Raw genomic sequence first — 14,630 nt, 5'->3', positions numbered from 1 at the left:
GTTGTTTTTCATTTATTGTTAGCTTTGTGTTGAAGAAACAGAAAGGTTCATTGTATGAAAGAAGACTCCAACAATATCCCTCGTGAGGTCTGACCAATGCCTTATAGAGCTTCAGCATTACACTGACTGGTAGAAGAGATAAAGGGTTGAAGGAGCAGGAATCTGATAGGAGAGCAAGGGGAGGAAGCGGGAAACCAGAGGAATGCGATGAGTTAATGGTGAGAAGGGATCCAGCATGGGGCTTAGCAAAAAAGCTGGCGGGTGGAGTGGGGGGGCAGAAGAGAAAGAAATTGCCCTAACTTAGGGAAATTGATATTCACACCATCAGATCAGAGGCTACCCAGATGGAAATCGTGCTGCTTCTCCAACTCAAGCAAGGCCACATCGTGGCAGTGGAGGAAGCTATAGACCGACATGTCGGAATGGGAATGGGATGTTGATCTGAAGTGGTTAACCACTGGGAAATCCCACCTTTTGTTGTGGACAGAGTAAAGGCACTCATAGCAGTCACCCCCCCCACCAAATCTATGTCAGGTCTCACCAATGTAGAGTGAGTACCAGATACAGCAGATGATCACAACAGGCTCACAGAGGATTAGTTGCCTCACCTGGAAGGATGGTTTGGGCCCCTGAATGGTGGTGAGAGAGGAGGTGCAAGAGCAAGAAGTGAGAGCCAGAAAGGAGATCAGAGGGGAGGGGCAAGAGAACAAGGGAATTGTATAGAGAGTGATCACTTATGAAAAGCAGAGAACAGGGTGAGGGAAAGATTTCCTAGGGTTGGGATTTCGTTGTAGATGGTGGAAGTTATGGAGAAAGTTATAGTTTTCTCTCTTCCTGCATTAGATTTCATAACAGTCCTTGAACACGGCATCACCATTCCAAATTCTTTGCACTACTTATTTTTGTAATTTATTGTAAAATTATATCCTTGCATTGTATTGCTGCACAAAACAACAAATCTTGCATCATACAACCAAAATATACAGATTCCACTGTCTGCTTTCAACACTGAAAACTTCTACTTACTTCTGAACTTTGGGATATTTCATCTCTGCGATTGCATTTGTGGAGTCGAGCTGCTTTTCTTTTAAGTGTCGTGGCCACATATTGTCGACCCAGTCCACCAAGTCCACCTGAAACAATCAATGAATCTTTTTAAATCTTTAATTGAAACATTAAATGACATCAATCCAAGAAACTGGTCAAAAATTACACCTTAGCTTATTTACATCAAAGTTGCTGGTGAACGCAGCAGGCCAGGCAGCATCTGCAGGAAGAGGCGCAGTGGACGTTTCAGGCCGAGGCCCTTCGTCAGACGAAGGGCCTCGGCCTGAAACGTCCACTGCGCCTCTTCCTGCAGATGCTGCCTGGCCTGCTGCGTTCACCAGCAACTTTGATGTATGTTGCTTGAATTTCCAGCATCTGCAGAATTCCTGTTGTTTGACCTTAGCTTATTTAACAGTTTATTCTTACAAATAATCAGTTTAATTAGAAAGTAGGAATCCAATCAAATATTCAGAAAATGTTCTTCCACAATGAACTTGTCAAGATTTTTTTTTCAGATATTAATTCGAGTTTGGAAAGAATAGAACACAGAGCTAATGTTCAGATTTTAGCTCTAGAATATTAACATTACTGTGTAATCCAACAGTTGCAAGGATGCCAGTTAATCTTACATTTTTATGCTAACTTTGCTTATTGATGAAGAAATCCACAAAGGGAATAGTCTGTTATGTTTTTTGGAACCTTAGGGGAGCAAGAAAGCTCCTAAGGAATTTTACACCTCCCTCTGCCCTTCTCATTGCTATCATCCTGGAGGAGGGACAGGAGCCTGAAGACACACACTCAACAATTCAGGACAAGCTTCTTCCCCCTGCCATCTGATTTCTGAATGGACATTGAACCCATGAACACTACCTCACTACTTTTTTTTTGATTTCTATTTTTGCACTACTTACTTAACTATATTCCCCCCCCCCCATTGGAAGGCAAATTTCACCCTTTATTTAGAAAATAAATCAGGATGTGTATGTTCTCATGTGACTGTCAAGCTGCCTTACAGAATCCCATTTATAGCTAAATTACAACAATATTCCAAACAATATTCATTTAACTGAAAATACTTTTCCAGTTAAGGACCTTTCCCCCAGCTTAAAAACCTTTTTTAATGTCCAATTTTTTGAAATACAAATAAGACATAACAACTAATAGGAAGTAAACCCAAATAAAATTAAATGTGCTGGAGCAACCATGTACAGTAGTGTGGATTTCATCAGGCTACAACCGTGTTCAAAAATTAATGCAATAATAAAACTTCCATGAGATTAATGATCCTACTGATTCAATTCGGAGACACCTATCAGAACAGTTTGAGACAAGTGAAGTTTAACCAGTTTTATTCAGCACAATCAGGAAGCTTGCCCGGGCTCAAAGAAATGAAAGAAAGCTCTCAACAGTACATGCTTTATATCAGGCTCATTAAACATCTATTGCCAAGAGTACCCACCTTGCCAATCTGAGCAAGAAAACCCTCCAAAAATAAAGACCCAACCTCAATAAGTCACCTGGGGTTGGAAGACATTGTAATAGTAGATGTGTATTGACCGGGACTACAAAAACTTTTCTCAGCTTGCAAAACAGAAGGTTATGCCCCTGTCCCACATTAAGACTTGCTCATAAAGTCCAGTGCAGTCGTGAATCAATGCTGCATTGTTGGAAATACCATGGTTACCAATTGTGGCTCACTTGGTCATACTGCAAGTTCAACTCCCAATTTAGAAACTTGAGCAATAAAACAGATTGAAATCCCAATACAGTACAGTGGGAAGGTGTTAGACTCACTGGTTTAGAGATGGGTTGTTACACTGAGGCCCACACTAGTCTCCTAAATGGATATAAAACATCTCATGGTACAATTTTAAAGACAAGCAACTCAATTAACCCATCGCTCTGGAAAATATTAATCTCCCGCTAAATATTACTAAAATCTGTTGCCTAATAATTACACAAGTTAGTATGTTTCTTATATTACAAAAATAACTTGCAGGTTTTGCCTAACCAATTCCATCAAGGTACAAAATTATCTACTTCAGGATTTCCCAGCCTGGCTTCCATGGACCCCTTGCTTAATGGTATTAGTCCATGACATACAAAAGGTTGGGAACCCCTGATCTACTTGCTTTCATACCATATCTTCAGTTAAGAAGCCTAGGGATACAAAATGCTTTATTCATCATTTTAACCCCACCACGTCACCATCAAAAGGTTTATTCACATATCAATTTCTCCCTCTCTCTTGGTGTACCTCCTTTATAAACGTATCCTTTATTCTATATTGACTCGATTTATTCTTCTGCCAACATTTATCACTTTATTCTTCTCTCCATTAGATTTCATCATCTGATCTTTCCACCTGCTAATTCTCTCCTGGACCCACAAGAGACTGCAGATGCTGAAAGCTGGAGGAAGTCAGCAGCTCAGGGAGCATTCATGGAGGAAAATGGATCGTCAAAGTATTGGGTCGAAACTCTTCATCCGATATGAAAGATAGAAGAGAGGTAGCTAGAGGTGGGGGGGGGGATAGGAGCTGGTAGGTGATAGGTGGATCCAAGTGAGAAGGAGTGCCAGGGAAATGGGAGCAGGGAGAGTGGAAACAACATGAGAAGCCAGGAGCTGATATTTCGAAGCATGAAATTTGACTGAAGAGGAGTCAAGGGATGGTAGTAGGGAAGGGAGATTGGAATTATACGGGAGGGGAACTAGTGGGAGGAGTGTGGGGATGATGGACAGATAGAAAGACAGGAGGAGGAAAGAGCTGGGACTGGGGTACATGTAACAACCCATCTGTAAACTGAGTCTAACACATTCCCACTGTACTGAAGATGCTGCCCGACCCACTGAGTTCTTCCAGTTATTTTGTGTGTTGCTAATACTCCAACTGATCCACACGCTTCCAAGTTAAGTGCATCTACAAATTTTGAAGCTTGCAAGCTTTGGATAACTTTTATTTGAAGTATTTTCAAAATACCTTCAATGGGGAGTAAGTTGATTTATCAGAACACCTTAAAACCAAAAAGTGTAGAGTTAAAATTTAATCAACATTACGCTTGGATTTGTAAATACAGTAGATTCCAGTTAATTGGGCCATTGATTAATTAGTACAGTAGCTTACTTTGGACAACCCTTAAAGAACAAAAACCAACAGAAAATAGTCAGGATTCCCTTTGTTTATTTGGGACACTATGCCACTTAATTGGGACAGGAGACTATTGCCGAACAATTTCTAACTAATCTTCAACAAATTAGAACCAACAAAGAATTAAGGCATAATTGATCACCTTGAATGTAACAAGGAAAAAGAAGATTTAGATGACACAATCATCAAACACACAAGACGACAGTCCATAATCTGCACTACGTGTCTGCGCGGATTTGTTAATTTATAGTCAATCAAATGAGCACAGCAGCATACACTGCATGAATCCCTCCACTGTTAACTACAGTATTAACTAATACAGTTTTATAGTACTGTAGTAGTACTTGGTAGTGTTCTAATTTCTCCTGCATTAAATGACATAATTTGTTACTCAGTTAAACTGTAGTTTGTCTTTTTTTAAAAAAATACCTTTCTAATTATTTTCATTAAACTTTGACTAATTGGGCCAGATATTTAATTGGGCCAAAATGTACTGGACCCGATGTGGCCCAGTTAACTGGAATCCACTGTATTACAAGTGAATTTCTTCAATTTAAGAGCTTCATCATCATGCACATTAAATACACTAACTATATTAGTGCTCAGAAGTTGATAACAGTGTTAAAACATTACAAAGTATAACATTTCTGTAAAAGAACGATTAGCCCTTCAAAAGGAAAAAAGAGGCAAGTAATGAAACAATGGTCAAACTATCAAGCAATGATCAAATCTTGTTAAAATATAATTTAATTACAAATACAACTTCCTTACCACATCAGGCCGCTTGACCAGGTTCTCAAGTTTTGTGTGACTGAATTCCAAGCTTATGACATTGTAGAGCTTCTCCCTTTCAGCCTCTGGTGTCTCGTAGTATTTGACCCATTGCGACATACTCATTTCAATCCCTTTCTGTGTATTGACATCCATAACATCAACAATACGACGACTCCCTGAATCACACACAAGGTAAACAACTTTATTAGTTTCAATTTAACTCTTGCACACTCTCATGGTTCATCATTGCCATATTGAAGTTTTCATTAATACAAACAGAAAACTCAAGAATACAAGAAACGGAAGATGAATGTACCACTCAAAACTAAAAACACTGAGAAAACCTGCAGTGCAGGAAGTCCAAAGCAACACACGCAAAATGCTGGAGGAACTCAGCAGGACCTTCTTCCTGATGAAGGGTCTAGGCCCGAATTGCCATCTGTTTGCCCTTTACCATAGATACTGCCTGTACTGCTGAGTTCCTCCACTCTCAGAACTATTTTGTTCTCATTGAGATTATGGCTGAGCCTGGAAGTCCACTTTGTTTTCCAATTCCAAAATACATCTAAAAACATACTCAGCAACTGAGCAATTATAACACTGAGGTAGAGCATTCCAAAGTTTTACAGCCTCTGAAAGAAATCTCAATCAAGTACCTCACTGTCCATCCCACATTCTTTTAACTCCATTCAAAGTATATCAATCACATATAATGCCCTCAAACTATAGCCCCACTAGTATCAAAACTACACTGCATATACTTGTGACAAATGCATTCTTCTTTCAGTAAAGACTAATCTACACACCGAAAATAAGAATTTAAAAACCCTTTAGAATCTCCAAATGACAATTTCACTTGTGTAATCCCTAGCAATAAAGGATAACAGAATATTTGCCTTCCTTATTGCTTACTGCAGTGCATGTTTAGTTTTTGTAACCCTGAACCAGCATTTCAGATCCTCATGCACATCAATTTGAAAGCAAAGTGTTTTCTTAAAGTCCTAACAACATGATGTGATTACCTGACCTACCCTCTACTTTCTGCCATTTAACCATATTTTGGGTTTGTGAATGCTACTGCAACCAGCATGATTTTTTTTTAAAAAAGGTGAACCTGTAAATTGTAGATGCTGAAATTCTAAAGCAAACACAGAAAATGCAGGCAATACTCTACAGTTTAGGACACATCTGGAAGAAGAAAAACAAAAGCAACTCACACAAAATGCTGGAGGAACTCAGCAGGTCAGGCAGCATCTACAGAAATGAATAAACAGTTGACATTTTGGGCCAAGACCCTTCTTCAGGACTGAGAAGGAAGGGGAAAGATGCCAAAATAAGAAGGTGGGGGGGGGGGGTAGGAAGCTAGCTGTAAGGTTAATGTTTGAGCTCGGCTGACCATCCATCAGAAGGGGAAACAAACAAGTCAGTAAAGCTGAAGAAAGACAGGGGGGTGGGAATGTCTCTGACAAGGTAAAATCTGAGTGATCAGGAGATCATTTGTTTAAAAATAGTTATCTGATCAATGAGTGAATGGGAGCAATTAGAGGGCGAGAACCTAGACAAAAGAAATGTAAAGTAACACACATAAAATTCTGGAGGAGCTCAGCAGGCCAGGCACCAGCTATGGTAGGGGATCCCAACATGGAGTCCATGGACCCCTCGCTTAATAGTATTGGCCTTTGACATAAAAAGGGTTGGGAACCCCTGATCGACAGAAAGAAATAAATAGTTTTGGGCGAAGACCTTTCATCAGACTGTAAAGAAAGGTAATGGAGGAGGACACGTCCAACAGGTCAGCGCTAGATATATAATCCACTCTTGAGGGAAAAATAAGGAAAGGTAAAAATGAAAACACGAGGCTGACGAAGGGTCTCAGCCCGAAACGTCGACTGTACCTCTTCCTAGAGATGCTGCCTGGCCTGCTGCGTTCACCAGCAATTTTGATGTGTGTTGCTCAAAGATAAAAATGAGTTAATATTGCAGATGGATGACTTAAGGAATCTTGATTTATTGGTGAAGTGTCAATCATCCATCAGTAATATTAGCTCACACAAAATGGAGCAGGTCAGGCAGCATCGATGGAGAGGTACAAAGAGTTGACAATTCAGGCAGAGACCTTTCATTGGGATCTGTGTGTTACTCAGGATTTCCAGCATCTGCAGAAACTATTGTGTTTGGAAAATAAGCTCAGCAATACTCTCACATTCATTTGTCTATGTTCTCAACAATCAGGAGGAGGCGGCCTAGTATAACTCTTCACTTTGTCACCAATGATCTATTTGAGAGACGAGAAGTAAACCTGGGCATTCCAGGATGATGTGATCCCCATTAAACCATCAAAACAGTAAACAGCTCAGGTTGTCCCTAGGTTACAAACATCTGAACTATGGTCCTTGCGTACAAAAGCGCTCCCGTAATATTATTAAATTCAAAAGTCCAACATTCTTACACATGCTCGTTTCTACAAACATCAGAACTACTTTCCTCTGATCCTCCGCAGAAGTAATTATTCTTTCTTTTTGTGATGTCATTCATTACAAACTTTGGAGCTCTGAAGCAATTTTTGTGTTTTCTAACTTAACAATCTCGGAACCCATTTGTTACCCAGGGGCAGCCTGCAATTCAACATCAAAAAAAGGAGAATTTGGCCTTCCTCCCCAAGTCAAACAATTGCTACTTCACTGAAAACTTAATGAAAATACTGCAGATGACACCAATGTCCCTTTGCAAATTTGACACTTTCATACGGGACTTTGAGTGACAAGTTATCCAGTCAGGGGTCTTACAAAACACTCAAAGCAGGGCTTGTTTTAAAATGATTCTGCAACACATGAAACTGTAATTGGTGCATTAGAATGAGAAATCACACCAATCTAACAATTTGTTTTTACTTTGCACTTACTGAGTACAAATGCACCTTTTTGGCAAATTGCTCAGTGATCTCTCATGCATTTATTCCATTTAATGTACATTCATATCAGTAAATAAGTTTATAATGCAGGCAGGTAATTGCTGATATGCATAATGTATTTTCTGCAGCTGAATACAATTCAATCTTTATGACATTTGCTGCTTCTAATCATTTGTGATGATGCAAAGGCACCAACATTAAACACCTTTTAGCTAGATCAGAAATTACTTACTGTTTAACATTTTTTGTGTTGCTGTTCTGAACAATGATGCATAGTAACATAACACCGAATGGAATAAAAGAGAAAAAATACTGTATTCTGAGAATGTTGAACATTAGTCACATAATGCTCAGAAAATAATGAAAATATTTAGCTTAAAAATACAACTCTTAAAAGATTGCTTTTGGAAGAAGACACAATACAATTAATTGTTATTAAAAAACAGCAATTTTCCTTTGCAGTTTTTATTTTTAAAACTTCAATAATCCACTTGAGGAAACAGTGCATTAATAAGGCCTTTCTTGTGTTTGATTAAAATATTATTAATGTTCATTTAAACTGCTTAATCTATGAGGCTTTACAACTGTGACAACCTTGAATTTGCAGAAGATAAAAGCTTACCCTATTAAACTGCCTAAAATGCCTATGTAATTGTAACAAATAAAGTTTACAAATGCAAATTATGGCTCTAATTTTTTTTAAAAAGGCTTAAATAATGGCAAAATGAAAATAAGATACACATAGCATCTGTGTTAACATTTGCAGCATAAATTCTGTGAAGATATTAACCAATATGAGTATTTTACACATTCCCTGCCTTGATGTTTATAATCACAATTTTTCATGAAATTATAAACAATTCGAGTTTAAGACAACTGCTCCATAAGATGACCTTTTGTTGCACTGCACCAAATACTCTTTTATCTTGAGGGGGACAGACAGATGGGGGGGGGGAGTTAAATACTAATCTAAATTAATTTAGTAGCTTCAAGTTATGCTAATTTAGTCACCACCTAACAGTGGTATTCAAGAGCTCTACTAATGAATTTCCCTATCTGCAATCAGCACTCAATTTTCAAAAATTATTAATATCTTAACATTCAGAGCTGATGAATGCTCTAAACTCAGCAGATTACAAAAACAAAGAATTGTAATTTTAAGTGTGGCCACAAGAGGTCTATCAATACCTAGGAAAAAACTGAAGACAATTATAAAAATAAATCAATACTACTAGAATCCGCACTACTATGGGTTTAAATTCAGATGCAAGTGATTTAAAAGGGGCATCGGGGCTGCTTCTTCATGCAAAGAGTGGTGGGTATTTGAAATCAGCCGCCAGAAATTGTATGAGACGGCACATTAACAACATTTAAAAACATGCAGATAAGTACATGGTTAGAAGAGGTATGAGTCAAACACAGGAAGATGGGACTAATTCACTGGGGAACACAGTCAATGGGGACAAGTTGAGCCAAAAGGCCCACTTCCATACTGTACGTCTCTGACTTCACCCACATCCATGCTGAAAGCTGGGTAAGACTGCATGCTATGACTGGAATCAAAACACGTAAAACATTCAGATGTTATAATATACTACTATAAATCAATTCACTACCATAACTCTCAGCAAATTTATTTTATCTTCTCAAATAACTAAATGAGAAAAGATTGCTGGAGCCTGAGCAAACCATAAGCTTACAATTTTTTCCCCCCAAAATTCAAGATTGCTTTATGTCATTTCCCGTACACAAGTATAAACAAGAACAAAATAATTGTTACTCCAGAGCTGATGCAGCACCAAAAAACAACACAATAAGTATATAACAAAACTTATACACATAGGTTATTTGTATGTTCATAAAGTGAGATACTTGACACAAGGGTGACTGTGACAGGAAGTGATAAAGAAGTGGTGGTGTGGGTGGAGGGTGTGAAGGAATGGGTGAGTGGGCGGAAGTGGTGTTAAACATCAGAAATGACATTTTGGGTTCTTTGCTCTTGACCATACATCCTATGTTACAGGTAGAACAATGAGTCAGTTATACCTACTCCATAGTTACCCTGAAGGACCTTGGCCCTTCAACTATTCATTTCCTCTCCATAGATATTGCCTAACCTGCTGAGTTCCTCTAGTTTTCAATGTCTGTTGCTCAAGATTTCCAGCATCTTCAGAATCTTATGCCTATACCAGTAAACTGGATGTACTAAATTCTTATGAATAACTGTACACTTTTTAAGTGAAATGAAGGTACAAGTGACACACATCAAAGTTGCTGGTGAACGCAGCAGGCCAGGCAGCATCTCTAGGAAGAGGTACAGTCAACGTTTCGGGCCGAGACCCTTCGTCAGGACTAACTGAAAGAAGAGCTAGTAAGAGATTTGAAAGTGGGAGGGGGAGGGGGAGATCCAAAATGATAGGAGAAGACAGGAGGGGGAGGGATGGAGCCAAGAGCTGGACAGGTGATTGGCAAAAGGGATATGAGGATCATGGGACAGGAGGCCTAGGGAGAAAGAAAAGAGGGGTGGGGAACCCAGAGGATGGGCAAGGGGTATAGTGAGAGGGACAGAGGGAGAAAAAGGAGAGAGAGAGAAAGAATGTGTGTATATAAATAAATAATGGATGGGGTACGAGGGGGAGGTGGGACATTAGCGGAAGTTTGAGAAGTCAATATTCACACCATCAGGTTGGAGGCTACCCAGACGTTATACAAGGTGTTGTTCCTCCAACCTGAGTGTGGCTTCATCTTTACAGTAGAGGAGGCCGTGGATAGACATATCAGAAAGGGAATGGGACGTGGAATTAAAATGTGTGGCACTGGGAGATCCTACTTTCTCTGGCGGACAGAGCATAGGTGTTCAGCGAAACGATCTCCCAGTCTGCGTTGGGTCTCGCCAATATATAGAAGGTACAAGTGATTGGATTTTCAAAAAAAAAGAGGATATCTTATTTTTTATTACCTATTTATAAAGAAATGTAGTTTGACAATGAAATAAATGTAAAGTAGTCCATTAGCTCTGATACAAAGCTAATAACAAACTTTGCATCAGGAGCCACTGGTAAACGGACCACTGTTGAATAAATGCAAGATTGAGGTAACCTCACTTGGATTAATTAGGTTTACTTTGAACATAATTAAAATTTGACACTAAACATCTTTTGTAATTTAAAACTAAATATCCTGACTCTCTCTCTCGTGAGTGTTGACTGTTAGGATATTATGGTTCAACTGCTGAAAGTGGTTTTCCCGGGACTTATCCGAGAGCAGCGTAGACAGCATGTGCTCACAAGTTACTTGACCACTGAAGGCGATCAATGACCAATTTGCCTTCATTTGTGCCCCTCAAATTTCCAACAAGTAAGATCCAGTGCAAATACCTCTCTTTCTAGCCCTGGAATGGAAAGGATAATCAATTTACAGCTTCCTTTGGGAGGCATAATGAACTCACTCATACTATTTTCATGTGTATAAGCATTCTCAACACGCTTAATGCTGCAGGACTATGTAGAAAAGTACTTAATGGCTGACATGAGTGCACAAGCCATGCATCGGTTTTCTATCTGCATTGTACTCTCTGTTGCACGTTTATTATGGCAGCTAGTCACGCGGGTGAGGCGCGGCGAAAGCGTAGGGTTTAATTATGTATCTGGCTTTGTTCTCCGCAGTTTAGTCTGGTACTGAGAACCGATGGATGCCATTCCTTTTGTTGCCCACTTAACCAATGCTTCTTAACTTCATTTAATTACATTTGAAATTGATTAACTCTACTTAACTTCGATTAAGTCCGCTTAAGTACATATAATATCACTCGTCTTATAGTTTCAGACATTCTATTGCTTTAAGAGTGTATGCTTTACTTACTGCTAATAAAGGACTGAATGCATTTGTTTTTTTGGACATTATTATTGGATTGATTGGAGAACGCATCATACAATGATAACATTGGTCTCCAGCCATGGCAGTTGTTTCTTAGAGCTTGCCACTACAATGGACATAGGAGCCCAAGGACCCCTTTCTGTACTATATGATCCCATGACTATTGTGGGGGATACCCCACCCCTGGGCAGGGTTTTGACTACAATCTAGCATTAATATATTGTTCCTTCGGCACAATCAGGCTTTGTTAAGTACAGTTATAGCCAATTATTTGCTCTTACTCCAGTTACACACTTAATGTATGCTTTATGTTGTGCTTAGAAGGCTCAAATATACATTTATTTTTGTAATCCATGGTAATTTTCTGCCTCAGCTGCCACAAAACAACAAACGTCATATCATGTCAGTGATTATAAAGCTGATTATCTACTTGTGTTATCAATGAACAACTAAGCTTTAATATCAATTTTTAAAAATCTGCAAACTAAATGTTTATTTAAAACAAATTTCCAAAGCACTCAGGACTTTTAAAAAAAAGGAATAAAAATATTCCATAAAAAGAAACTCTTTCTTGCGCTGTGCTGTATATTAATAATACTGACTGGTCCAGCTTTGCAGTGCATATTTCTGTAAATAACCTGTTAAACGAACTATAAATTTACACGATGACATTTTACCCCACACTTGTGTTATTATATAATACTGAATATGTAATGAGTATTTAGTCAGTATCTCTCAACCTTACAATAACTTTCAGAATTTATGTACTTTAAAAGCTTATGATGTAATTGTTAATTCTTTCTCCCAGCAGTTCCCGAAAATACTTAACTTCCTGCTGCAGTGAAAAAGATTAACAATTATAATCTTGCTTACTATTTGCCTTATTTACTGTAATGTTTAGGCTTGGATTTTAAAGGCTACAGTATGAAATAGGTAAGTTGCAAAACAGGAACCATCTATACCCAGTCAGGCATTCTTTTGCTTAGGAGCATAATGTATCCAAAACAAATGCACAGCTTACACCACCCTTTCACGAATGGAATTAGTATTTAGGGAGTGAAACTATTATTAGGTACAGTAACTGCTGTCTGAAGCTTGGAGCACCAAGAAGGTTTTGGGACAATTATTTTCTTAGGCTTATTTGCCCAAGGATAAATAATAATAACTGACAATAATAATAACTAATTCTTCTGCGAAGTGCGGATGAGATCCTGGATCTCATCCGAACTTTAGTACACCACTAACTCGAACACCAATTCTGTGAATTGAATTGCCACTCAAACCGAAGTTATTGTAGGTCACAGAAAACACCGTCTACATGATGAACCCCAGAGACCTGCAAGACATCAGCAACTATTCAGTTTGACCTTGAGAAGCATAATTTGTTTGTATAAAGCAAATGGGCTCATTAAGTAGCTGCAAATTTCCCTTGGATCAATCAGAAATGAATGTACAAAAACACAGAGATGCAAGGTAAATGGAAGTATAACCACACACTAGTGGTATAAACTCAGATTGAAATTTGTCTTTACATTATTCACGCAATATTCCTGTATATTTTTAAGAAAACAAAGCAGCTCTTGGAAATTAATTTAACGATTGATTGAAAAGCTCTCAACTTTTCACGCAAATCTAAAATTGGAGAAAGTTCTCAAATCTCAATTAAATGTACCTGAACAGGTATGTTAAAATACACTCATAATAGAAAACTTAAGACTGGCAAACGTGAAATTCAAACACTTGCTCAAAGCTATAACATTTAATCAAATGCAGCACAAGTCTGGCTACACAAAAACAAATCCAAAAAACATGGACCGCTCTAAAAGAGTCCTTTAAAGTTCGACATGTATAGAATGGAAATGAAAACCTACTGAAATCCAAAATTCAATGTAAATTTTATTATCACAGTACATACATGTCACCATATACAACCCTGAGATGCATTTTCCTGCGGGCATACTCAGCAAATCTATAGAAAAAAAATACCATAACAGGATCAATGAAAGATCAACCAGAGTGCAAAAGACAACAAACTGTGCAAATATAAATATAAATACATAGAAATAAGCAACTATAATGTGAGAAAACAAAACTAAGATTCTAGGAGTTTATTTTTCCCCTTCCTTTATCACAAGAAAATAGAAGCAAATATAAAGCTAGGAACCAGTACCTGTACGCACATCGAATGGAACATAATCCAGTTTGACATCAACAAACATATTCCATGATACTTAATCAGTTGGGCTCTTCCTGGTTTAATCAATCCCCTCTCTGGATAGAATGATAATACCGAAGAGGACTAACTTATTTACCTTAGAATCTCCGAGTGCACTGCAAAACAAATCTAAAAGAACTGGTGTGACCAGAAAGTAAGACAAGGCAGTAAGGGAATTTATTCTTAACTAATGTTTCTGGTTATCAAAAGGATGATGTATTTTTCTGAGGCGTGTGGGTTATTGGAGCTATCTGAAAATAAGAGGAAGGAAAATAAGTTATTTTGAGGATATGCATTTTATAGACATTGTAGTGATACATAGCAGGGAAATTTAGGAAGGGAATTTTAAAGTTTGGAGGCAAAATGGTCAACACCTGTGGACAGTGGTTTGGAACTGAAGGGAGGAGCAAGACATTGGACTGGAATGAACTTACAACCATTCCAGTTGAAGAACAGGAAGAATAGTCAGGATCAGCAACTAAAATAGGATGCTGTCATCAACACTTTCAACAAATTGGAACTAATTCAAGAAAATGAGCAGAACATACAAAACTGTCTGAAAGTGGAAACATACAAAAAACTTTGGAAATAATGTGAAATTGGAGTGGTCACGATGATGGACTAAAAAGTCAAATAGGATATTAAAGCTTCACAGGCAA

General features: G+C 38.2%; 1 protein-coding gene across 6 annotated transcripts in view; it reads right to left on the bottom strand.

The window, feature by feature from the left end:
- The window catches only part of kdm2bb (lysine (K)-specific demethylase 2Bb), a 254,278-nt gene that overhangs the window by 180,375 nt on the left and 59,273 nt on the right, over positions 1-14,630 (bottom strand). For all 6 annotated transcript variants that reach the window (XM_063034449.1, XM_063034451.1, XM_063034450.1 and 3 more), the window contains exons 5-6: positions 4,967-5,145; positions 1,027-1,133 (exon numbers count right to left, since the gene is read on the bottom strand). In XM_063034449.1, the coding sequence (XP_062890519.1) occupies positions 1,027-1,133; positions 4,967-5,145 (286 nt within the window). The remainder of the gene's footprint in view (positions 1-1,026; positions 1,134-4,966; positions 5,146-14,630) is intronic.

This window comes from Mobula hypostoma, chromosome 27 (assembly GCF_963921235.1).
Source record: "Mobula hypostoma chromosome 27, sMobHyp1.1, whole genome shotgun sequence".
In the NCBI taxonomy this organism is placed as follows: Eukaryota; Metazoa; Chordata; class Chondrichthyes; order Myliobatiformes; family Myliobatidae; genus Mobula; species Mobula hypostoma.
Note: the sequence above shows the minus strand (reverse complement) of the source record. Positions and strands in the feature narration are given on the sequence as shown.